The sequence below is a fragment of the Pholis gunnellus genome (genome assembly GCF_910591455.1).
Source record: "Pholis gunnellus genome assembly, chromosome: 21".
Taxonomy (NCBI): Eukaryota; Metazoa; Chordata; class Actinopteri; order Perciformes; family Pholidae; genus Pholis; species Pholis gunnellus.
The window spans coordinates 16,869,902-16,897,520 of record NC_136548.1 but is presented as its reverse complement, the minus strand read 5'-3'; the positions used below and the strand labels follow the sequence as shown (position 1 = coordinate 16,897,520).

The following is a 27,619-nucleotide window of genomic DNA, read 5'->3' as shown; positions in this document are numbered from 1 at the left end:
GGTCGTGCCAGAATGTGTTTTTTTTTTATTTTGTGAGCGACGGATGATCCGACTGTCTACACAAAGCCAGCTCTGATTACAGCCTTCTCGCCAACGTCGCGACCGATGTCAGTCCCGGTCTCAATTTAGACCTCTCTTGGTTTCTTTATGGAGCCCTTGGGCCCCAGCACAGTGTTTTCTTTTATCACGATAACAGTACAATGAGGCCCAAATAACAATCAGATGCTCCCCAGATTGCAAGTAAGCCTCCAGCGCTGCAGAGGACGGCGGAGCATGATTTCTTTATGGAAACGGAGAAAAACAGTGTTTTCAGTCCATAAACAAGCCGTCTCGGCTGCTCGTGCTCTGTGTTTTCTCGCGTGATTCATGGCACAAAGTTCTCGATCACACAGGTTAGAAACCAACACAATCACAGGCTCAGTGAGAGTAAATAAAGGAGATATTGTTGTTTGAAACTCGGCAGTGTTTAACTCAAGAGTTCGAGGGGGTGAATTATTCATAATGTGTCCACGGCAATTATGCAAAGTAGGTTCAAGTTCAGCTTTCTGGCTTCGCACATTAACCCTCAGAAGGATAGAACAGTGAACGCCTCATGAACGTGTGAGAACGAGTGCAGCAAACGGCGACATGTTGATGTGACCCTGCCACATATTTAAAAGTCTAATTCGTATTCTGTTCATGCCGTTAGTGCCGAGTAGAAGTAGGAGTTTAGTGTCTCGAACCGCTGGAAACAGTTTCCGTCGTGTTGTGAGCTTGTTGCAGCGCTTTTTCTGAGTGCTGCTAGAATGTTAGAATGAAAAAAACACATCGGTATATGCTTGTGTTTTTGTCAATGTGCATGTGTCTTCTTAATTTTTGCAGAGCGTTGCCCTCTCAGGGCTGCCGTACAAACTCATAAAGCAAGATTTCTGTTGCAATTTGGTGCAATTTTTAACTGAATTTACAGCAAATTGGCTAAAGAAAATGTGAGTTCATGCATGTTTCTATTTATGTGAATATTAGGAGCTGAGTGCATCAAGATGAACAGCTGGTTGCGGCACTAAACCGTTGCAGAAGAAGAGAACACAATGAGATGATGCAATTCAAAAAAGAGCGCCGGTTAAACCTTAAACATGGAAAACAAAGAAGAAAACATGACGCCTGTTATGTACTAATATGAAGAACGTCTTTCTCGTCGCTCCACACAGATGTGATGTTTTTGTCTGCCCTCATTCTTCGTCTCTCCGGTGGACGTTTAAGTTGCTTCATGATTTATTCACTAAGTCTGTTTTCTTTGCACTTTGTTAACATTTTTCTTTTACGACTCACCAATGTTCCACCTCAGCCAGGCGTCACAAAGTCTTTGCAATATTTTTAGTTAATACAAGACGATATGAGATGATTCCTAAACTACATGTGACACTCATTTAAAGATCTAGATACGAAGCAGAGGGCCCCACAATCTGAATAAAAACCACACACTGTATATCTTTGCACTCTGGACTTGAGGATTCTTTGAAACATGTTAAATAAAGGCAGATTTTGAATATTTGCTGGTATGATGTGGATCAGTTCTGAATATCCCGATGCTTCAGTGTGGTTTGCTCCCTTTGGAAAGCTGTCCTATACTGTTTATATAAGAACAAATTGGACCAATTCCTACTCACAAAGCAGGCTTCAAAAGAAGAAGATCTCTTCTGACGGGGACAAATCTCCGTTAAGAGCGCAGATAAAGTTACAGAGCAGAACATTCTGGAAAAATCTGTGATCTCGTGTCTGACATGCAGATACATTTATCGGTGTTTGTGCATCTGAAATGTAGATTGTATCATATCTACATTTTAAGTGGCTGCACATCTGGATATGTTTATAGCTCCATGCCGTTTCACATAGAACAGCACTGAATGGATTCCCACTTTTAAATCTGTCGCCCCCGTATATGTTTTCTCTCCTAAACTTGCACTATTCGTCGTCATTTTAAACACAATAGAGGACGTTAAAGTGAATATTTCAGTGCTATTGGACACTGTGTAAAGAATCTAAATAAGACGACAGGGAGTGCTGTAATGTTGATCAATTGCTGCGCATTGACCCCATTTTACAGTGTTTCATCGACTGTGGCTCTGCTCTGCATCACTCTGTATTTTCCCACTGCAGAGAACAAACTCGCTCTCCAACAGCTCAGACAACTGATTTATCAACCGCTCATTTCATACGCACAACTCCTTCCAAACCAAACTTGTGCATCGTGTCGCGTAGTGGAAATAATTTATCACCGTACAGCTGTGCAATATTGCAGAGAGAACAAAGCAACACTCCCTTGTTTTCATGCACCGGATTAAACATAAATGTGAACACGACGGGGGGAAGACAGTAGAGACGGTTAAAATGGGTTTATGACTCAGGATGCTGAGTTCTAACTGTAAGAGTAATTTGTCTGCTGGCAGCCACGCTGGGTTTCTTCAGGAGAGCAGGAGGTCACTGGGAGGTGAACGCTAGACGTGATAAGCCTTAAAACTCCAAAAGAGGGATTCTTCTTCCACTTTTTATGTGGTTCTCCACGCACGGAAACCATAAATTTAACCCTGGCTGTTATAAATTAGACTCCAGCCATTCTCTTTGTTTGTCTTCGGGGCTTTTTTAGAGAATCATCAAAATAGAAAGTACGCCCATTGAAACATGCCCTGCGGCCGAAGTAGAAGGAGCTGTGGGAACCGTCCCGGACCTCAGAGACCACGTTGAGCTGTCTGCTTGACCACCCCGAGCCTCTCGGCACACCGCTCACCGCCAGCACGCTGCCTGCCAGCCGGCTGCAGGTGCTATTCTTAGCAGGGAGAGGAATTACCCAACAAATGATTCACTACACAAAACAAAAAGAGAGAGACTGCTATCTGTCTCCGTGTGCATACATGCACACAATAACAGTGTTTCATCAGGATGGTTGTTTTTTAGCATAACCAACTTCCTGTTAAGGTCAGCTAAATTAGATTTTCAGAGCATTAATAAAAGCAGGAAACAACTATTAGCTATGTAAAGATATAATAGAGTAATGACGTCGAAAAATTAGTTCCCCCTCAAGTAAACACTGAGCTCTGTCAGCGCTGTTGCCTCTGTTTGCGCTGTTAGCCAGGAGCCGCCGGCTCAGCCTTTGAGCCGCCGAGAAGCAACGGAAACGCTCCCAAACTTCTGTTGTGCAATATAATGCCACCAAAAGGGAACAGTTCAACATTTTTGTGACAGTAAGAGAAGAATGACACCACTCTCATGCGTCAACTATCGAGCCCAGAGGCAAAAAAGGATTTTTAGCTTAGCTTAGCAATGAAACAGAAGGAACCAAAGGAGAGAATACAAACCAAAAACCTGTGCTGTTAGAAGAGCGGTGCACTGTGATTACTCTCAACAGCAGGTATGACTTGAAATATTATATATTTCTCATCTTTTCCCTGATGGTCTGAATGAGTCACTAAATCTGGCGATAAACTCATCACGTTGGCAACACTGATCAAAAGCAAAACAAGTGTATTTCCTAAAAATGTTGAATTCTTCTTTGACTTTTAAACACAAAGTACTTTAGACTAAACTCTGTAGGACGAGTATTTCGATGAGTTTTATAGAAACAACTCCATAGAAAAGATCAACGTCGTCATCACACAACCACTGGAACACGATCCTGTCTTTGCAGGAGGAAAGAGGCAAATTGTCTCTCCTCTTTCTTCAGCTACTCAGCAGCATTCTGCAGACTGAACTCACTCACATCTTCACATACTGTAACTTCCCTTCAATCTAAACTGTATATTGTCAACCAGCAGTGTCATAAAATGTCTAAATATAACCCGCGTATATAGCAAAGACGGTAATTAACATTGTTGAGCGACCGTCTCTGGTCCCCTTTCAGTGGCATAAAAAAAAAGCTGTCATATAAATAAATATATCTACAAAGAATGTGTAGACTAAACTTCCTAACCACAAACACAAATCAGACACCCTACATGCACTATTTTATATGTATTGTGTATTGTGAGCTATTTGTACTGTGGTGTATGTATGTGTCCAAAACAATAGGTCGACATTTTAGGAACTACAATCGCCCGCTTTCTTGCAGACAGATTAAAAGATACCACCTCTCACATCTGTGCGTTGGAGCTGATGCCTTTATGCTTAGCCTAGCTTAGCATAAAGACTGGAAACAGAGGGGAACAGCTAGCCTGGCTGTCTTAAAAGTTAGTTAAAAATTAGTGTCCGCTACACCTCGAAAGCTCACAAATGAAGTTGTTTCTTTAATCCACAAACACACGGAAATGTAAAAACCTGCAATTTGTGGTTTTATGGGAGGGTACTCGAAACACCCGCTAAAACCACAAACTTTATTTTTACTTAGTTTGTGGGCGTTTTTTTTTTTTTTTAGACTTTGGACAGATCAAGGCTAGTCGTTTCCCCCCGTTTCCAGTCTTAATGCTAAAATAAGCTAACGGCTCAAGCTCCACACAGAGTCGAGCTATAAATCCAGCCAGCTTTTTATGTTGTACTTTATCCAGAGCTCATCGTCATCATTCAGCTGTAACTCACACTTGTTATAATACACATTACAGCTTTACCGGTGTTGCATCAGGTGCCAGGTGATGACTGACTTTGCAAGCTGAAACAAAAGAACAAAATCAGCTTATCTAAATATGAGCAAGAGGCTCGCTGTGATAAATGTCGGTGGTGAATGAAAAGCCCGGTGCAGCATCAGCGGGAAGGCTTTCCTGACCGTCAAAAGCCTCCCAGGATTCTGTGCAACGTGTGCTAATTAGGCATTAAAGTACAAACAGGCTCAGCTGGCGAGCTCTCTGAGCACAGACACAAATATTTCCAAGGAGAATCACTACTTTCTTTTTTTTTTTTTACAAGACTACTAATACAAGATAACAAGCATGAGAGAATAATCCGCCGCTCTTGTATCTAATCCAACAAAAGCTAATTAAAAGCGGAGGCGTTCAAAGAGGTCGTGCCTCGGCTCGTCACGTGAAGGTGCTGCAGCTTTGCAGTCAGTTCCAAAGGCCACCCACCGCGCTGCTTCCTGAGGACGAACAGCCTTTTGTTTCACGCTCAAACGTTGCTTTTCCTGCACCTTTTCCACAGAGTGTGACTCGAGTCTGGGACAGAGTGCACGCTCTGTAGAAAATAATCACTGTCTAGGTACAGCTGAGAGAATGTGGCATGAAAAGGGTTGTGTGCTAAAACTGAATGTGATGTAAGAATACATAATATTTTGCAGTTGTGCGCATACATTTATTTAAATTCTCAAGTCTGGTTTTTATGATTTCTCATGAACAGGATGTCACTTCACTTCCTCTATAAACTAAAAAGCTGCACAGACTTAACTTTCCTGGACAGACTAAACAGACACTCATAATGACTCAGCTGAGCTTATTAAAAAACCTTCAAGACAAACGTATTAATGCATAATGCACTGCTTCAGTGTAAATCTCGAGTACTTATGAATGTGAGGCAGTTAACTTTGAGCAGGTGATGCTTATTGAGTTGTGCAGCCCATCTGGAGCCGATTAGATCAAATGCATCGCTCAAACAGCACAACAGCAACGAGGCAGACACCGTGCACGTGCACGTCTGCTGCGTCGCTTTTAATGAGCAGATATTTTAAAAACGCTAATGGTTTAGGCAGTGCTTCATTTTGTTATTGGGTCTGTGTTTGAAGCTGAAAACTACCGAATGTCACTCTGAGAAATCACAACTTGTTCTCCACGAGGACGTTTCGGTTCATGCATGAATTTAGGAAATTGTTCTTCTCACAGCAACCGAGCGGCTCCCATTACAGTAAGTGTTTCTCCTCAATAAAACCACGTATGTAGAGGAGAAATATACTGATTCCTGTAACAGAATGACTTGTTAAGTGTCCTTTGAAGAGGCCTGACATGGCAGCGTTATCCTCTGTCTGTGTGTGTGTGTGTGTTTGGGACCTGCAGGATCAAAATGCAGCACAACAAGTGCAGTAAAACAGTTTAAGGGACGGAGATGAAACAAGCACCACCACCGAGGGCACAGGCGCTTGGAAGAGGATCTGAGGATCGCCCATTCTCTCCGATATTTCCTAATAATTAGCGCTGCGCCACAGATGTGCGTTTCTCCCTCTTCGCCCTGCTGCCTTTTCAATCCTCTTGACTGCGAATGTGGGATATTCCGACGATTTTAAGAGAGCATCATATGCTTTCTATTTCATAAAGCCATTAAAATTGAGGACAAAGATGAAAGCTGAAGCGGCCCATACGAGGAAAGAAAAAAAAAAGCTGTGGAGAATTATAGCGAAAAGCGTATTTGAGGACTGCAATCATCTTTAAGTAGTCTGATGAACCCAAACATATGGAGGATAAGAGGAGTGACTTTGGAAGTTTGAAAATCAACTCATTGGACTTTATGAAGCCGGAGGGGGAAACGGGATGAATGAGTCAACTGGCAGTAAAAGAAATGTTCAAAGGCGACTGATAACTTTTATTTCGTGAGATTACGGGCAAAAAGAATTCATCAAAGCCAAAAAAAAATATGTGCAACTGATTGGACGTCCTGTTTCTCACCAATGAATCACTTCCCCCCCCCGTAAACAAGAATCAAACGTAAGCTTCCGCCCACATCGATCAACGTGACGAGTGACTCCGACATCGAGGATGAACGAGACAGTGATTCAGCGCACACGGAAGGAAAGAAACGCAGACGTGTGTTTTTAGCTGCAAATTCACTTTTATTCAAAATCTAAAATAACCAAAATCCATCTTGAATCTAAACCTTCGTCAGAGTAATTAAAGCGTCGCCAGCAAATGTGACTGAACGCAGGAAGTTTGATTCTGGCTTTTAGTTATAAACATTTCCATGCTGCAAACGCCGCTGCACATAGCCACATAGCTGGAATAAATGGCACTTCATCACACGGAGCCCGGCGCTGTTATTGATGAGATTTCGGAAACGAGCATCCTGGATTCCTTCAAGTTAGCGTCACAGAGGGACCTATAACCTGCTGCAACACATAATCCCTCCATTTTACTCCAGCTACTTCCTGGCCCTCGCTTCTCCCACGTGGATGCTGAACCTGGTCTAGTTCTGCGTCAGATGTAGAGTTATGGATGTATAGGCTAAACTCTTTTTTTTTCTTAATTTTACTTACAAAAAAACGTGTAACTATCTGCCTTTTCTAAGCTTAAACAGAAATAAAATAACTGCTTTCTTGCTTAGAATTCTCAACGTATCGATTGTTTGAATTCAGCTGGAGGAGGTCCCTGGTTTACTGGGGCTCCTTGAGGGACCACACAGCTGGTCTGCAATAATTGCTTGTGCAAGCAACCGTGGTCATGCACAGACCGGTGCAGACGGAGTGGTTTGGTCTGAGCCTCCTCAGTAACCCCGCCGTGTGACCGCGAGTCCATCCCAGGTGCGTCGCTCCGGTCGTGTGAAACATAAAATAGCATAAATGCTTTAGGAGATTTGGAAGGATTGTTCGTTTCTCACTCTATCAACCTTTCCCCCAACTCTTGATGTCCTCCCCCCTCCTTGACTCTGATGCTCTACTCTTTGAACGGAGGTTTGCCTCCACCTGCTGGTGAAGCTGTGCAGCGGCAACAAACAAACTCTTTCTGAAATTGTTATCCTTTTATTATTTATTTATTTATATTATATTATATTTATTTATTTTTTATAGTGAAAATAGTTCCAAACAAAAGCACTAACCCTTAATAAAGTCGTGTATAGCCAAACTGATCTACCCAAAGAAAAGTCTGCACACATTATCATTCTGTTGTACGAAAAAAAAACACAAACTGGATCGTTTGTATTTCTTTAGTCGTCTCATTATCACTTTTTTAAGACATGTAAAAGCTTCTAAATTCACCAGAGGGGTGTTTACTGACCTATTTTATATCAGAGAACAAAACATTAAACACAGACTTTATTTCAGACATCTAACCAAACACACGAAGACTTTAAGACGAGGGAAGTGTTTTAGGAGTCTACATCTTGTGAGTGAGACTAACTAAAATGTATTTAACCTTTTTAAAAATAAAACTGTGTATTTGTGACCTGTGTTTTTAAAGGGTCACATCTTCAGAAGGATTAAATAGGTTTGGATCCTCTGATTCTACTGTAATGAATTAATTTTGCTGTGTAATTTGACTGTTTTAAATCCTAGTGAATCCAGGCTCAGCCTCAAACCCAGTTCACACCTGCTCCTCGTTCCCTGATTGAGCCACACCTGCTCCTCGTTCCCTGATTGAGCCACACCTGCTCCTCGTTCCCTGATTGAGCCACACCTGCTCCTCGTTCCCTGATTGAGCCACACCTGCTCCTTGTTCCCTGATTGAGCCACACCTGCTCCTCGTTCCCCGATTGAGCCACACCTGCTCCTCGTTCCCCGATTGAGCCACACCTGCTCCTCGTTCCCTGATTGAGCCACACCTGCTCCTCGTTCCCTGATTGAGACACACCTGCTCCTCGTTCCCTGATTGAGCCACACCTGCTCCTCGTTCCCTCGTCAAGACTCCTCGTCTGATTCTTAATCCTGAAAACCAGGAGATTTACCTGAGTGAGAAAACTTAATTTATTTATAGAACAACTTAATAGTAGTAGTTTGCAGCAGAATTCTATTTTTACATATTTAATTGTTTGATCATGTTTGATTTAAAATTGCATAAAAATAACCCATATGTCTATTTATAAACTACAATGATACAAATAAACTAAATATAAAAGGTTGATATTTACAAAATCTAACAAACAACGAGTTTTTATGTCCCTTACCAAACCGTGGCTTTTGTGTAGTTTTAGCAGTAAGTTCTATAAACTAAACTAAACATTGTTTGACATATGTAATGCATACAAACAAGTACATTCATAGGAATTGAGAAACGACATATTACCATCTCATCATATCCAGTGCAATGGTACACTTAAGTCTCAGGTGAAATTTGAAGCAGCATGATATGAAAATATATATATATATGTATATATACTGGGTATCAATCCACATCTGTTCTTGCAGAACAAACAAATACATCGTGCTTGTCGAAATAAGAAGCCACTCATGATCAGATGTTAACACCTCAGCCATTTATTTCTTAAACATAAGAAAGAAGAGACTTCTCCAAGGTAAGAAAACTAACATTGCAATTTAAAATCAAGTGCACTTCAACAATGTCTCGTCCTGTAAGGGAGCCGTCCCTTCCTACCGCGTGAAGTGAGATACACGAACCGAAAAAACAATCTAAAGAATTCGATCTTTACTGTAAGGCTTTGGGTGGGGTGCTGTGTTCGTCGAGATGTCGGTGGCGGTGACAAATATATAAGTGGATATACCCAAAAAAAACCAACAACCAGCCAATCCAACATCACAACAACGTCCTCCGAGACACCTGTACACCAACAGAAATGAGACAAGGTAAGACGTCGACTGTGTAAAATGACTCCAGGAGGAGTCGGGCAGTGGGCTCATTTGTGCTAAAACTCCTGCTTCAAGCCGGGTTTCTTTTTTTTCACAATGCGAGCAAAAGAAGAAGATGGCAGCTCTGCACTTCACCTGGGCCAAACGGTATTTGCATGTAATTTCCGGTGTTTGTCCGATCGCTCTCAGGAGCACCAGATGGATGGAGTTTTATTGCATCACGGTACAAAAGTTCAGCCAGATGAGTTTCCACCATGTAAGACGTCAGTCACAGAGGGTTTAAAAAACGTCTCAGGTTTTTTTGCCTACTTCAGCACAGATGGCTGAGATTCACATGGGACGGGACATTTGACCGAAAGTCAATTTAATGTACTTTTATTTACGTGATTAAAACTACCTGGCTCCGTCTGAACGATTTGATCCCCCTCTCTACTCAACGAGCACCGTGAAAGAACGACAATTACCCTGTGGTCCAGGTACCATTTAAAGGTGACTCATTCAAAAACAACACGGAGAATGACGCAATAGAAGTAGGTCACTTTCATGAGTTCCTACTGTACAAAAAAATAAAAAGCCTTTATTAGCAGAGAAAAGAATAAAGAACTTAAAATCAACTTATCCTTGTAACAGGACGAATCTAAAGAGAAATTAAACTTCGAGGAGAAAAGTTTCATCTGCAATTCCAACTCACTAGACCCAACATCAAACAATGCCCTATCTATATATAAGTAGGCCGGTTAAGACGGTAAAATGCAGCAATTCACAATTGCCTTAGTGCGTGTTACATACTCAGTATATATATAACAATATACATCAATGGCATTTCACATTTGACATTCTCGATAATACGCAAAGTACTGTACCTGGAGTATAACCCACAAAACGATGCTGGTACCTTGTTAAAAAACAAAAACATCTTGACATTACAGGGTTTTACATTAAGGAAAGAAACGGAAAACGTGTGGTTGGATTGTAACTATGTCAAATTATTAGTAGTTAAAAGAAAGAGACATTGATCTGTTGAACAGCAGGTGGCAGTGTTTATCTGTTACTCAATCGACCTTTTTACAGCTGACTTCATAAAAATGCGTGTGCATGTTGGCAAAGGAAGTAGCTTTAAATCATCGGCTGCAAGCTATGACACCACTGGACTGTTTTTAGCGGCCATTTTAAAAATAAAAAAAGTCAAACGTCCTCGTCTATGTCATGGTATTTGACATGCGTGATCAGAGATAACATGAAAGCATCTTAGTGGCTTAGATGTTCATGATGTCTCTCTGGTGTGACATTACAAACTAGGTTTGTCCACCGAATACATGTGTGTGTCTGGACAATAAATACTGGGCCACTTGCTGATGTATTCTACTCCCTCACTAACAGCACACGGATCTGGAAAGTCAATTTATTTAGGTTGCGTTCACCGTCTTCGGTGATTAACACCCTTGCATAATATTGCACTCTGCCGTTGCTTCCGTTGCCAAACTGCGTGTGCACACTCACATACATCATCGTTGTTTAAAGGCTGTAAAAGGTTCTGCGCAATAAAAAAAAGCGTGTGAAGCCAGAAGTGTAGCCATCACAGACGCTTTCTTTGTTTGTTCGCCCCCAAAAAAGGAGGACGAGTTGTAAAATTGTTGTCGTGTAAATAGTGTCAGAAAACATCTACCATGGCTAGTCTGGCTCGTGATTATCAGACTCCATCTTGGGAGCCATACAACTGTCAATGATTTGATCGATAAGCAGGTTGGTGTCGGCAGTTGATGCTATAAAGTACGTACCCTCATCCTGGACCAATTTCACCCCAATAATTCTCAAATTTCAACTAAATCCTGAACTGTGTAGAGCTATTGTTGTCGCTCTTTTTTTGTGAATTCAGAAGGAGGGCAGTATTGTAGAGCAGATGTGAATATTTGTATGAGTGAGACCCCTCAAAAAAAAGCCAATCATAAACATGGGAATGGCTTTTTGTACAACACAGTAGGTCACTTGGCACAAGATAATCTCGGTGTTCAATGTGTTTGTTTGAGGGCACAGAGGTACGTGGTTCTCTCTGCCTTTTGTTATGTAATAACGTCACTGGTGTGTGGTTTTGGGGTTCATGACGAGGCGGTGGGACGAGGCGGTGAGACACATGCGCTAAATCAGACTTGAAAATGGTCTCGAGTTCCAGCGGCTGCACCTGATTCATCTTGCCGGACACAAGGCGCTTGCAAGATGAGTGAAATCAAGCGTGTTGCTCTGCGGGACTGGAACATTTTCAAGTGCATGAGATGAACGAATGACAGGAGCAAACCTTTGATCCCCCCCCCCCCATGAGAGACATCACAACTGCACTCGTGTTCTCACTCAGCTGATAAGTCACTTCTCTAACTTTTCCTCCGGGCCAATAATGAATCAGAGGTCGCAGCAACATTTGACATTTCAATGCATGTTTTAAGATTGGATTTTATGTATTTGTTTATATTTCAGTCAGCAGTACTTTTTCTCACTGGCCCTCCGAATCTTCACCATGGTCGTATACACATTAGATTTATTTCGAGATATTCAAAACTGAAATTATAGTCTAGACAAGAGAAGCAATTATTGGAATTATCGACTGATCTGTCGTCTATTTTCTTGACTAATCGATTACCTGTTAGGTCTACGAAACCTCTAAAAATAGTGATAAACATCTTAATTTCCCCGAGCCAAAAGTGTCCCGACCAAAACTGGTCGTCAGGCTTAGTATAAGTCTTTATTTTTGTGAAATCTAAAAGCAAAATGAAGACTGGCCGAACGCCACAGACCGGTCTTACACTGAACAGCTCCCCCTAGTGGAGAGACCGCAGCCTGCAGCTAAAGGTGAATATTTGTGATGTTTTGCAGCATAAAACATTGCATTGAAATGAAAAAGTGGAGCTGGAGAATCAATTCGTTCTCATGCAAAGAAACCCAGATATTGATCCTCACAGAATAAACTTCCGTCGAGGAAGAAAGTAAAAGTTTTGCAGCACCAAATGAACGGGCGACGGGACGAGCGTGTCCTCGGATGTGATGACGTGTGCGGCCATACGCAGGACAATCCACCGTATCCATCTTATGCTGCCACCTGCATCTTGCTGTCTGTTATGAATTAATTTACCATGAAAACTCAAAAACTGTACAAAAAACACTAGTAAACACGATGATCGCATGCCTCAGTATCCCAGCTAGGAGGAACCCTGCTGTCATAAAGCAAGTTTTGCACAATTGTGATAAACATCACAACATTTTACATGTACATTATATTTGAATATGAATGTACATGTAATCGACCGTGGAACAGAAAGAATGGAGGAGCTATTCCACGATGTCATATACAAATATAACATGATATACAAGGACTTAAGACATACTGACGATACCTACACGTTATAGACACATTGCTCATACATTCATATATGTCAACACTTAAATATGTATATACAGTATACATGTATATATTCATATGTATACAGATATATCAAAGGAGGAATAAATAGTGCCATTAATGAGGTGAGACCACCTAGTTTCCACTCTCCTCTCTGGATTCATGCTAACAAGGCTGTTTGTTCACGAGAAATATCGAATGTGAAGCGTAAGGGCAGAGTGGCTGAACCACAGACAAGCTTTTCTGACGGATGCTGACGGTCTTCCAGCTCAAACAGCTCCGACTTTCTGTCTCAAACCGCTGCACTCTGATGGGAATCCGTGTCTTAAAACTCCCGAGGAGTGACCTGTTGCAGGATTTTTTTAAAAACACTCCATTGCCGTCCTTTCTGGCACTAGGTTTAGTTTACAGTATTATGCCAAGTAATAAATACCTTTTAAAGATGTGTTGTCAAACTACCGTTGCCTATATGTAACAACTACAGTCTGATATTTAGATGCGAGTACATTCTATATATCTGATGGGGGGTATTGACATATATTGCAATGCAAAGTACATACAAACAAAAACTGTGACTTGACCCTGTGTGTGCGTAAAGTCAGGCATAATAGACACACACGCTGAGGAGTGAGACATGTTTGTGTATGGACCTCTGACAGACTGTGTTGATGAAACAGTGGTATTGGATACTGACCGAATGGCTGAGTCAGGGAATTGGCAGTGGACAACTCTCTGGCGTGATGACTGGAACCTTTCTGTTGAAAGAGCGGCGTGACTTCCTCCCCTGGTGACGCGTCTGACAGTTAAAAACTAAAGGCCTCTAGTTTGAAGGCGGTAAACGGGTGAAATCAGCTTTTAACACCTCAAAGCTACTTGACATTTTTGGTGTGGCGTTGGTAATGTGGGTGTGTTTATGAATATTTTAAGTGTTAACCAATATATAGCCACGTCGCCACGGAAAAAAAAAGCTGGCATTGTACGTTTCTGAAAGACCACGGATACGTTTAAATTTCGTGTAGTACAGCGAGCGAAGTTAAAAGTTACGAGCTATGGTAACAGGTACAACAAGCGACAACGTCCACCGAGGGCGGTTGGGAGTGGTGGTGGACGATAAACAAACACAGGACTTTCACCGAGGAACCCGCTGTCCGTGTCGAAACCAAAAGTAAGCATCGACTTTACGCTTGTTGTGTAAAATTGTTACGTTTGTTTATGTTCGTAACGTAACGTGAGAAAGCCCGCTAAGGGTGGTTGTTATTAATTTACGCTTGTTACGTTATGTTGTTTTGCGTAACATTGTGAAATTACCATGATCAGTTACTTTAAGTTAATTTGGTAGACTACATCGTTAAGTTACGTTGTTACGTTATCACCTTATTGTTTTATACCAAATCTAACCTTAACCAAGTAGTTTTGTTGCCTCAAACTATCCAATCGTCTTGTTGTCGAGTGTTGTGAGCAAGATACGAGGCTGATAAGACTTTTGGTTCAAAACCTCGACATTCAAAGTATCCGTTGTTTCAGCAACGTACAATGTTGACATCGCTTCTGGCGACCGGGTTGTACGTCCACACTAAGCCGGCTAAATGTGAATATTTTCTTCATATTTTAGGGTTTTGTTCCCACTAATTTCAAGTTTTTCTGACTCGAAAATATTAGCTTGAGTCTGACCAGCGAGTTGGTGAGTTTTTTTCATTTTGTCGGACATCTCAGTGCAGCAGCGCAGGAAATACTGTTCACCTCGATGGGTAGCATTTATGAGTCACGATCAAATCTCAACTTCATGCTCATTTACTTTCTGACAACTAAAACTAGTTTTGTCAACCGAAATAGAGGAAAAAGAGCTTCAGCAGTGTTCCTGTTGTTTAGGTCTTTTAGTGTGAGCGGAGATCCTCTCAAAACGTCCCTAAACAGCATTTTTAGAATCAGCTGGCTTAGCGTGGACGTCCTTTAAGTTAAAAAGGCAACAAAGACCGTCTACACAGGATGCGTTCAAGTACAGTAATGATTGTAGGTCATCTGCGATTTGGCAGCATTCAGAGCCTGAAACACAATCACTGTAGGTACACGTATAAAACTATAAATGTAAAAAATAGACTTGAGTACAGCGTGGCCTGTGTAGACAGCTGGGCTGATTAAAATAAGATATATTTGATCTGTTAGTTTAATACTAAACACAAACTAAACCAGCAGATTGTGTGAGTGTATTCATCAGGAGTAAACCTCTTCTTTGCATCCAGATAACAGAAGTTGTTGTGTAAAATATCAATTTGTCATGCAGTCCTGCTTTACAGAAAATTACAATAACTCCCCTCTTATTATTTCTAATGTAGGAGAAAATCGAGTTTGTCAATAAGCCACTTTAGAGATGAAATACTGTAAATTAGCTCATTTGAAGCTTCTTTTCAAGAGGATATTCAGCCTAAATGTGATCTGTCTTGTGTGTAAGCTGACTGAGCTCAATGACAAACTCAAATAACGTCACATAACATGGCGGCTACGTCAACAACCCCACGCAGCGGCTCGTTATTTTTTAATTAGCTCGACCTTTGCTGTCGCTGCTGCCAGCCGAGGGATGTGATGCTATACCGCTGTCAAACTAGAGGCCGTATACGGTGGAGGGTGCCGACAGAAATGCTCCACAGAGTGTGTGCATTGGAGTGTGAATCGTTTGTGCATTAAATATCTGGCCCTAAAAGATAGGAGGGATTTATTTTTTTTAAGGATTGAGAGGGAAAACAAAACTCTTGAGGGGCTTTTTCTTTCAGTTTTCATGGAATGTTTGGGATTTTCCTCCATCCATTCACATACTGGCTTGTTTTGCTGCATCATGTTTGGCCATCCACCTAAAAAAATTTTCATTTGGAATCTATAGAGTACTCGCTGACATTCCCGGCAGTGGAAAACTATGGAATGATTGTGCTATAATCTTGCTATTTAAGGAAATCTTTAAAAATCAGGGCGAAGTTCTCACCATCTGGGGGGAATTGAAGGAATGCTTTAAGGTTCGTCTGCACATCTGTGTAGTGTGGCGTCTAGAGAAGAAAGTATTTAAGATCGCACTCTTCACAGGAGCAGGAGGGGGACTGACTGAGGTCCTCAGACGGGAACTGAAGATGCAAAACGGCATGTGTGTGTGTGTGTGTGTGTGTGCATGACGGAATAATTACCTACACAGATAAATGCATGTATGTTTGTGTCACATGGGTGCTGGTTTGGTCAGGGTGGGGGTCAGTCTCCGAGAGCAGCTGAAAAGCCCGAGACGAGGCTCGCTCTCATTTGGTCTTTAGTTTGCCCACCTCCCCGTTCAGCTTGCCCTCCTTCGCCAGCTTCTCGTTGAGTTGGCACAGTTGGCGAAGGAAGCCGTCGTTGGGGCCGATTTCTCTCTTCTGCCTCACGGTGGCCACCGCCAGACGGGCATCCATTTTGTGGCGCAGCATGAGGTAAGCGACGACCATGGTGGGGGAGCGGCTGTAGCCTTCTCTGCAGTGTACGTACACTTTCCCTGGAGGATGCAACCAGAGAAGAGAACGATAAGATTCGTGCTACCGGACATGTGGTCTGAAAGGATATGGCGAGCTTCCCCTCTCTGCTCTGCTCTGCTCTGCTCGGTTAATGCTTGTTTGATTTCACCGTGTCTTTAAAGAACAATACAGACAAGTTTCAAGGAGAAAAAACACCAGAGGATTTGTGCTTCATGGAGGGTTTTTACTCTCAAGTCTCAGAGGAAGAAAAATTAGGAAAGAAAGCAGAAACAAATTAACAAAAAAGAAGTAAGTGTGGTTAAGAAAACATATGCTGCCGTCAAAGTTGCCTAGCGAAGCATCTTCCGTGCCAGGAGATGCAAATACAAGACCTGACCCCTAAAGAGTCTGTGAGCGTGTGCACAGAATACATGTTCTCTGTACTGCGTTGGTATTTTAACGCCTGTGTGCTCATCTGTTGTGCGTGAAGGACGCCTTGTTTGTGTTTGCCGTCTAAGACGCATCTCTGTCTGACTTTCATTACTGACGAGCCCCAAAAACCCCACGAGGAATCGCACTTGGCGAGCCTCACAGAGCAGCTGAACGGCCGGGCTCCGGTCAGATCTGCGGACTCTGCACTTCGTTTGAAACCCAACACCTCTCCTCTGGAGTATAATCTCCTCCTCTGTACTCCGCCCAGAAGAAGAAGAAGTCCTCTGCCAATGAAACGACCTCTTCAATACCTAATCACCCGGCCTGCCACGGATCAGAGTTGATTCTACTGTATCCTCTCTGGCTCACGACTCCACTCGTTTTCTCGCTCCATCGCTCACTCACTAACAGGGCTGTCACTCCTTATGTGAAACAAGAAGAAAACTGTGATGTTCAAAGTGTAATCATCTCTACCAATTCAAAAAAGAAAGTCTAGAAGCACAACAGACAGTCTTTCAAAATCACTATCAGCTTCACCTTTGTACGTGATCTAATGACCTAAAAGTTAGCTAACAAATAAAGCTAAACAAATTAATTAGCATGCTGATTGGAAAATCACGACATGGAAGCATCAGAGAAGCAGTGTGCGGAAGTATTTTGCATGCAAACTTCGATTTAAGCTGTTTTTCGGAGCTACTGCACCGTGAATAAACGCATCAACCAATCACGCAGTGTTGGACGGACATATTCAAAGAGTATTGCACATAATCACAGGCGAGTCTGAAACCAAGACAGCAAACTTTATTACTCCTTTTAACGTTGACAAAGGCCGCGATCTACTTCTTCTGGTCTTACCTTTCACAATAAAAGCCCGAGACATACACACTGCGAAACTGTTAACCAGAGGGAACTCAAATTCACTAAAATAGGATTCTGGTGGTTCGTCCTCTTGTCTGCGCAAAACTATTCAAACCTTTTATTGAAAAAGTGATGCAACTGTAACAAATTTGCATAGCTGCTGGTATGAACAGTTTTGATGCAAAATATTCGCAAGTATTTAGCATTTTTGTGACGTTTATTCATTAAAGAAATTGGAAGAAAACCTTTTCCTCACACGCCTCCATGGTGGATTTATAAAGTGTGAGCTTGTAAACACTCGACACACAGACTGTAACATGTCTTCATTATGGCCGACACGCAGCAACATCGATGCAGCTCCTCATTAAAATCCTTTCAAAGGACCTTTGACTTTTTCAGAGCTTGCTGTGAGGATGGGGGGGGGGGGGGGGGGGGGGGGGTTTGGGGGGGGAGAAGAAGAATGTCAAAGATAATGTTGCCCAATAGCACTGAAGGTCAAACTACAGCAATACGAGGCGCAGCATTATCCTCCTCCTCCTCCATCACAGTTCTTGTTACAGTCGCTCTTCACTCCTGATTTACCACAGCGGCGTTGGTTGGTGCACTTTTCCCCCAAAGTGCCTCTGGATTAAGATGCTTTTCTGTGCCAACGCTGACAATAAAACACAGGGTTCAGCACAACAATTAAACACATCCCTCACGCGCGGTGACAAATTAAGTACATTTTGCTGCAGCTTTGGGAGAGCTGGGGAAAGATCGTTTTATTTGTTTTGGGTGGGGGGGAGGGTGGAGGCCTCCTGGGATTGATTGATTCCACGTATAGTGTTTTCCAATATGCTACACAACACATGTGACATGTGTAAAACACAGTACACCTGACCTCTGATGGCTAGTTTAACACCAACATCGTTTCATTGTTGTATTCTGTTCCCCAGTGTTATATCTCCTGTTTAACAGAGCTGTTGTCTAAACACTATGACGTGTATTTGGTGCCACAGGTGTGTTACGCACGGAGCATTTTCGACATGATCTGATAAAGGAATGTGGAGCAGGGCTCAGGAGTGTGTCAGATTTAGCCTCGGACGCTTCGGGCGTCATGATTATCTCCTCCTGTGTTCACTTCACGATCGTATTTAGGGTGAAGCATTAAAAGACGCCTTGAATTTTGTATCCTTTTGTTAGAAAAGCAGCAAGAGGAGCTTTTTTTTTATGTCTCAACTTGTGGAGACAAATTACTTTCAAGTGGGAGACATTTTGCACGTACTGATAAGTGATTTTAAATAACCCGTTATTTTCATGCTCATTTTGGCAGCACTGACACTGATATTATTACTGCCGCACCATCATTAGTTTACTTTCCAACAGTGGAGTTAACCAGTGATACTGTCAGAGTGAAGATTCACAAAACATTCTGCTTCATTAGAACATTTCTTTTTTAATAATTTCACTCCCCTGTTAGCTTTGTTTTTCGTCTCCGCTAACTCTTCAAAAGAATATCTGTCTCTTGAGCCGCTAACTTTAAATGCTCCGCTATATTCACCCACTAGTCGCTAACTTTTAGCAGCTGCTTCCAATTTAATTAGTGCATATAGCAACAGGAAAACTAAAAATAGGCGATAGATCGTGTGTCACGTTTGAGTAGTAGAGTGGCACACTAGTGGTAATCCATTTTCAATATAAAAATATTGATTGTATCCATTTTTAGCATTTAGCTCATTAACCCAATGAACTGACGAATCAGGCTCCCCTAAACAGAAAAGGGCAAAACAAAATAAGAGCGCAAATCTCCACATATCGCACTCGCCTTTGCCGTTGTTGTGTGCCAGCGCCTTGTCGATAAAATCAGCCCCCTCCTCAAAGAAGGCACTGAGGACAAACTTCTCCGTGTCGTTGGCCTGGATGCCGTGGTACGTGATGCCCGTGCCGGCGTAGAACTCCACACTGGTGTTGACGTGCATGAAGGAGGTGCCCTCCGCCACGTTGAGGACGTGCGTCACTCCCAATTTCTGCAGACGCATTGCATTCTGGGCTACGAACCTGGGAATTCGGGATCAGAGTGGAAAAAAGCATGCATTAATTTAATCACTTTTAGCAGGTTGCTGATGTCTGTGACAAGCCTGCTGCACTGACACAAAGTACCGGTAAAATCTTATTGGGTGCCTCTTGATGGTGATTTCAAACTTTTTTTTGTGTTATCTCACAACACAAAATGATGAGTGTACGGCAGCAGAACAAGACATCTAAGACAAATAACACAACTAATAATAACACCCGACAGATACAGCAAAGGAGCGTGTCAGCACAATTGATGTCAAAGTGATGTTTTGACAATGTGGGCTGCATCCTTCACGACCACTCTGCATGCGTTTTAGTGAACACAGTGCTGGCAGCATCACAGCTTGATATACAGCCAAATACTGTATATCTGCTACTGGGAGCCGTAAAATCTCTGCATGTTGCTGCTTTAAAACAGAACTCGAAAGTGTCTGTGTGTTATCCAAAATGTAGGAGTGCAACTATGGTTCATTTGTAATTGATTTAGTTCAGAATTTAATCTAGAAAATGTGGTAAAAGTCCCCTTGAAAAAGCTCTATAAAAAGGGATACATGTGTTGGTTTTCTTGCAAATGTAAATGCAGGAGAGGAGAGTGAGGGCGAGATTGATGTCCACAGTCCTGTGAAGAAATGTAAATGTTTGACAAACAAATGTCCAAAACCCAGAAGATATAGAGATGTTGAAAAAGCTACAATTACTAGAATGGATGCACACACTGAACAATGGCCACACAGGAGAAAGAAAGTGAAAGAGACTGATTACAAAGGAGAGGAAGAAATATATAGACAGAAATGGTTAAAGAGCTTCACTAAACGTCCAGGAAACAATAAATCTGCTCCCCTCCTGCTCTGCTGTACTTTGTTTGTAAGGAACAATACTGCATATTAGGCCTATATGGAGCAAACAAACCATAACAAAGCAATTCAGGGTTTTTGGCTGCTCCAGCCCGCCTGGCTCGATGCCCGTGTCCACTGCTACGATGCAACCTGGCCGGGAGGCACTGCCCATTGATTCTGAATAAAATGCCTCTTTTGTATATGTTGTATTAGAGGTTTATGGAACATTTAGTGGCACTAATTAGCTGTGCTGAATTTACGTTTAAACAGCAAATAAAGCTCCGCCATACTGTTGCTCTACAGCTAACAGAGAAACAGAAGAAACGGGAGTTTACGGTACGTGCTGTTAACGTTAGTGTCTTCTTATGAGTTATTGCATAAAAGATGCACGAAAACCTGTTCAAGTTTTGATACAAGCAAAAAAGGTTTTTATAAAAAAATGTCCTTTCTGAAAGATTTCTGAACTTGTGTATCAGCCAATCCAATAGCAGTAGGTTGAAACAAAAAAGTGTAACACGTTATTTCCTCTCTATTATCTTTCCTTATACTGATGTGAAAACATCTATTTCAAGCAACTATTTAGCTTGAATCCATCGTAATACAACACAATGCAACATCCGTTAACGTTAGCTGTTGGTTCCGTTATTTAGCCAAGCAGGACTGTGCTGCTAACAGCTAACGTAAACTAGCTCTCCTCCTGCTGATTTTAACATTTGCCATTCGACAAACGAGCGTTTAACCTATCGACTGTAAATAAGAAATGGACGTAGTCACAGTGATCTGGTCTGTTTGACTCTAAATGGACCATCATTTACTAAATGAACATCATGCTGTATTGAAGAAGACTTGAAACTAGCGATTGAGACCATAAACTCATGTTTACAATGTTTACTGAGGGAATAAATCAAGAGCTAAGCAGTCATTTTCTCATAGACTTCTATACAATCAGACTTATTTTTCCGATCCAGCATTATAGGGTGTATCAGAGGCATTGGAACAACTCTAAAAGCTAAAAGTGTCTACTTGCTTTTCTTTTATCCAAAGAACGATGCATCTTCTTGTAACATGCTCACCCTGACAGCGCTGTGTGCTTTTTATTGCTGTGACTACTTACAGTCAATATAAGGCTGGTGGGGCGAGGCTAGGTGACCCTGGACAGCTCCCTAGAGGCGGTGGCTTCAAAGCCTCCTCCGCAAGAACTAATGAAAAAAAAAAAAATCCTCTCTGCCACCATTTTGCTTTACGGTTATCGGAGGAGGGATGAAGCAGCCCATCTGTCTGTATGTCATCTGCAGGGCAGAGACTCTTAATTCATATTATTCCACTCTTTTATTCAGAATATGTCGGTTTACGTTTAGACCTTTGTGCGTACACGTTGAATAAACGCTTACGTTTACAGCACGAGCACTTACGATGCAACACGTGCATCTGTAAGAGTGGAAGGAGAAGTGACTGAAGCAGCACTGTTCATACTTACTGTACTCGTTCAATGCAGAGGCACACTCTGGTTCAAGCGAGTTCACAGCCAGTGGCTTCGTTTCCTATTTACCTGCCCTGTCCCAGCCTCCTCCACCCTGGGATCTGCAGTCCCACAACATCCATTATTAAAGACCGGCTTCACAAAGAGCCAAAGTGTTCCTCAAAGCAAACAAACCACACCTTAAGTGTGTCCCTGAGCTGCTCACGGTGGTTTCATTGTGCTGACTACGACAGATCTGAAAACAGTGTAAGGGGTTTGAGTTCTGGAAAATACACTCTTAATCCATTTAAGGGGTTTGGGAACATTTTACTGACTAGTTCAGGAAACATGCTCACAGATCAGCATTTTTAGAACTTTAAATTGTATTATAGGAGTTTTATTGTTTCCCCAGATTTCTGTTTTCTATCCATCTCTTCGGGATAATGCATTGCTTAGTTCCTATTCTCTTTAAGGGGAATATATACAGTGGGTGATATGGATAAAATCCAGACATGTAATTTTAGATTGCAATACAAAATCCTAACAAATAAAGATGCTTCCATACAGGACAACTGAAAGGTTTCAGTATGACACTGATTGAGATTTAGTATATTCAGACCTAAAACAGCCCTGCTTTGAAACAACAGGTACTTGTTAAGCTAATGTTAGGCAGCTGAGAAATGCTCAGATTCTTCCCGAAAACCTAGACAGCACTGTCAAAAGTAATGTTACATAAACATTAAAGATAATTTACTCTGTGGGACCACCACAGCTCCTAGACACGGTCTTAAACAAACTAATATTATTAGCTAGCATTAGATAAGCAGTTTCAACTTAGCTAACGTTACTTGTTTCATGTTAGGCTAACGTTTGGCAGCTGTGAGCTGTTTAGGTTCTTTCTGAACTCCTAGACATCATTGTCAGAAGTTACGTTACATAGACAGTAAAAGTAGAAAACGTTACACTTCTTAGAAAAACTTGCATTCAAACGTGCGCATATAAAGGCGACACCACCGAAGTAATGATGACTTATTTACTTCCGGTGTTTTGCTGAATTTCGTGTCCAGCAGGTGAAATGTCAGTAAACAATATGACATGAGATTAAATTCTGATGATCTTTTATAAACGGAACGATAATGTATATCCATGAGTGCCAGGGGAACAATCCTACACTAAATTGTGTCCTTAGGTTGTTGCTTTAAAGTATAGATTGTAGCCTAAAATAGGTCATGGGCCCAAGTCCCTATGGGGATCCCATGGTAGGAGAATTTAATGAATATTTTCAAGGACAAAGCTATTTTTTTCCGTCAACTGTGATTGAATAAGCCACATACTGTACGCGTATACACATTATATATAAATGTGTTAATTGGTGCGTTTGTTTTGATGTTGGCCAGCTACACTTATTAAATTGTAACAGAACTAATATACAGGATACATCAGCAGAAAGGCTTCGTGAGTCCCAGTGGTGGAAATAGTCGACAAGGTTTAGGCTTTCATCAACAATCAATACCACCTCGCCCTGCATGAGCTATTTGTAATATCACATTACATTACGCTGCCCTTTTCGACTTGTTTGGACTGCCTGTGATGTACTTTAATGATAAAATACGTTACTAATTACCTCCACCATACTGTACAAGAGAAAGTAAAGACAAATTATTACAAAAGAACGAAATTTCTTCATCAGAAATCAAAATCTCTTCTTCAAAAGGAACCATAAAGCTCAGATCAGCTTCAGCTCAGCACACGACTGCCAGCACTTTGTTTGGAGACTTGGCTCGGGACAGATTGGCATATTCAGATTGATTTTGTTGTAGTGCCGAGGTACAGTAATGTGCTTGTATTCCTCTCTTGGCAGTGACGGGAGCCAAATGATGGGCCTGCACACTGAGACACTACTTTTCTCGGGGGCATCCCTGAATCCGTTGTCTACCGTGAATCCATAAAAGAGAGATTGAAAGCTGCTCCGTAAAAGCTTTTATTACATTACAGAACAGCAAATTGTATTTGAAAATTATGTTTCCTGTAACTTATTTTTCTTAAATGGCTTTTCCGACAAATTTGACACTTGAAACCTGGAATGATTTCTGATACTCGGGATTTTTGTTACGTAAAAGTGCTACGTCACGACCAATTGCATGAATGTTTAATACTGGTGCCAATAACATACCTGAGTTATGGTACAAATACCACAAGTTACTTTTTGTTCAGTACCTTCGTTATTCATGCACAGGACGATTTTGAGATTTTGGGCTACTTTGCTTCCATTGCATATCTTCTTTTTAACTAGTGGAGTGGAGGGAAAACATCCAAAACGCGCATCTGGATTTTTATTTTACTACTTTGTCTATTTGTGTCTGTAGATTTCTGCTGAATTCAATAAAATGTTGCATTAGATAGTGCCTCAGTTGCATATCGAAACATATTTCTTCATGTAATAAAATAATCCAGTTGCAGAAGTAGTCTGATTTCTTTATATTTTAAATATCAATATTAGTATCAGTACCAAGTGTCTTTAACCTGCATTATCTCTACTGACCACCAGGGGGCGACTCCTCTGGTTGTATAGAAGTCTATGAGAAAATGACTCTACTTCTCTCTTGATTTATTACCTCAGTAAACATTGTAAACATGAGTTTATGGTCTCAATCTCTAGTTTCAAGTCTTCTTCAATACAGCGTGATGTTCATTTAGTACATGATGGTCCATTTAGAGTCATACAGACCATAAAGCAGGGTATGCTTTCTTTTACCTGACGTGATCTGAATATCTGCTTTTACTTACTAAGTGTACTGACCGTAAGATCCAAAGGAATGTTGTGTATTTATACTTGCACATAATACACCTCACATGAAGTACCAGAAACTGTTTTTACTGGAACACCGAGCTGTAAATTCCTAAAGAGTCGGCATTTTCATTACAAAGCCGATAGCATGCAGTCAACCAACAACTGTAGATTTATAGTCCGCCCTCTGCCATGTTTAATATACATATACAGTATTTGCATTGGTTTGTATGTATGAGTTTGTGTGCTCAGCTTCTTTCACTGCTTGATACAGGTGACGGTGCTGGAATTAAATTACACAGCAGCTATTTAGATGTCTAATAACGACATTAGACACTATTTTAATTTTTTTTTTTGTCTTATGTGTTAGTAAACTGAATATTGTTGGGTTTTGGGATGTTTAAAGGGCATCACTTTGGGCTTTAGGACATTCAATTATTATTTTTCACTATTTTCTGACATTTTAATGATGATAAAGATTTATTGACGTATCAAAAATAAATCAACAATAATGAAAATTGTTAGTTGCCGCCGAAAATCTTCCAAATTTAAGATATTCTTATCAAAAATGTTTGTCTATGTTATGTGTCTATGTAAAATGAATCACCAGATTGTACATCACTATCAGATGCAGAGCTGCAACAATTAGTTGATTAATCGATTAGTCGCTAAGCAGAAATCGGACAAAACAAGACATTTAATTATGCCATTTTCTCGCCATTCATTTCCTAATGTTTGCAGACCAAATATCAATACAACGTGACAGAGATAACTAAGCTTGAATTTAAGGAAGTAGCAACAATTCATTGATTATACAAAAAACTACAAATTACTTTAAAGTATCGATTGACGTGCAGATTATTTTCTTGATTAGTTGTTTGGTCCACAAAAACGTCACAAGAGCAGAGGCTGATATATCTATGTATTGTTTGTTTTGTCCGGCCATGAGTCAAAACCCCCAAAACATGCAGTTTTATTATCACATAAGACGAGAAAATAAGCAGAAAATTCTCCCAACCGAGAAGTTAAAGAATGTATTATGACATTTTAACAATAACTAAAAATGATTTTAAAAACTGCAGAGTAGTTTTCTGTTAATAGACAAATTGATTAATCAACAATATGTCTCTATAATAAAGCAGAATATCTTATGCTTGCAGTAAGATATTATAGTCAGGTTACATCAGGTTTATTATCTAGACACAAGTTATTGTTTTCTTTCTCTAAAAACTTGATTTACGATGTTATTTATGTCATAAAGGTGTCTGACACTTCACTCACGACTGCAACATTCACGTGCTCCCTCTTTGTTCTGCAGGAACACACGAGACCGCCTGTTGTTTTGTCTTTTTTTTTCTTGAGCAGTTTATGAATTAAAATAAAAGAAACCCGCTTATATATTTGTTGATGTGGTGATTGTTGTTGCAGCCCAGCTGGAGGGGATGGGGAGCGGCTCGATGGAGACGTGATTACAGGCAGAGCCCACTAATGATGGATTCATTGAGGGAAACATGATTGTGCCTCCAAAAAACGACCATCAGACCATTATTGTACGTTACATTGTTACATTGTTACACAATGTACCTGTCTGCCGCTGCTGATATTTAGAGGACAACAACACAATGTGTTGACAACAACAGGCGGTCGCTTCCCTCCATGATGATGATGATGATAGTGGAGACACCAAACAAATAAATATAAAATAACAAGTCCGCCCTAATGTGTGCGTGCTTTCAACCGGGCATGCGACACTGTTGTCATTGTCGAGTCTGGTGTGTCGGTTGGATGGGGCGCGAGCATCTTTAAAAACCTGCCTTACCTGTCCGCGCTAATAAGTCACGGTGAAAGGGTGAATGACTCACGCGTTACCGATGTATATTCGGGGGAAGACCTCGTTGAAGTGTTGCGTCGGCAGGCTGTAGAAGCCGCTGCCGTTAGACAGGAGCTCGTTGAGTTGTTGGACGGTAACCTCGGTACAAACAGCCGTTAACGGCGTTTGCTGCTGCTGCTGCTGCTGCTGCTGTTTTGTAGGACTCAGGTGTTTCTTCATGACTCTTCTTCTTCTTCTTCTTCTTTTTCTTCTTATTTTCTTCCCTGAACTAATGTTAGATAACAACCAGCTCCAGACTCGTGAGCCCCGTCCGGTTGTTCAGCTGCATTTTTTTGTTTTACCTTTGCACGTGAGGTCGTGCGCGCGCTGTCTTCTTGTCTGGGCTGCCTTACAAGGTGTCTGGTGGTGAGGCGGGAGCGTTTTTTTTTTTTTTTCGTTTTTTTTACTGCTTCTCCACCATCGACATCAAGTACGAGGGGGTTTCAACGTGTACTTCCGGTCAAACATTTCAAAGTAAAAATCGACAGATCAGTTATATCAACACATTTGGATCAAAATGCTCTACAGAGAGAATGAATACGTTAGTAAAAGTGTGAGACTAAATAACGTTGCAAACCATTTGAAAAACAATAAGTGGTGAAATAAGTAGCCTACAGTTACTCAAGTAGGCCTCGGCTCAATTTCCATTTTATGCAACTTAATTGGCTACTGTATCCGCTACATCGCTCTAAATATTGTACGTTTGTAGCTATAAATTAAAGCAAATCCAGGTTCAACATGTGATGGAAAGCCTGAAACCAGAAGAGTAGACACTGTTAGAGCTGCAGATTAAAGCTCATTCAGATTTATGTAATGCTCGGGAGTCCACATATAAAAAAAAGAAAAAAAGAAAAGACATTGCAGTGCTTTTATTCTGAAGCTGAACTCGTGCAACTTCCGGGTTTATTCTGTCTGTTTGCTGCTCTCTTGACCAGCCGTCTCTCTCCACCACTATCTCCAGCAGACACACCCCACCGGCAGTCAGACACTCAGGGGACGAGAGCCGGACTATAGGAGGACAGTAGCGACAAGAGAGGATCGCATGCTGCCTTCACGTGCTGCTCGTAAC

The 27,619-nt window shown here is 41.4% G+C and overlaps 1 protein-coding gene across 1 annotated transcript; it reads right to left on the bottom strand.

The window, feature by feature from the left end:
• Positions 1–9,054: 9,054 nt before the first annotated feature.
• Positions 9,055–26,993, bottom strand: dusp3a (dual specificity phosphatase 3a). Its single transcript, XM_079183106.1, has 3 exons — positions 26,543–26,993; positions 19,347–19,579; positions 9,055–16,293 (listed from the first exon to the last, which is right to left on the bottom strand). Exons 1-3 carry the CDS (start codon positions 26,728–26,730, stop codon positions 16,064–16,066), a joined length of 651 nt encoding a protein of 216 aa, XP_079039232.1. The 5' UTR covers positions 26,731–26,993; the 3' UTR covers positions 9,055–16,063.
• Positions 26,994–27,619: the final 626 nt, after the last annotated feature.

What these genes read in the sequence shown, in the direction of transcription:
- dusp3a (XM_079183106.1), bottom strand. Translation starts at nt 26,730, where the DNA reads ATGAAGAAACACCTGAGTCCTACAAAACAGCAGCAGCAGCAGCAGCAG. An exon ending in CGAATATACATCGGTAACGC is followed by an intron (nt 19,580 to 26,542) that starts GTGAGTCATTCA and finishes CCGAATTCCCAG; the next exon opens with GTTCGTAGCCCAGAATGCAA. An exon ending in GGCACACAACAACGGCAAAG is followed by an intron (nt 16,294 to 19,346) that starts GCGAGTGCGATA and finishes TGCATCCTCCAG; the next exon opens with GGAAAGTGTACGTACACTGC.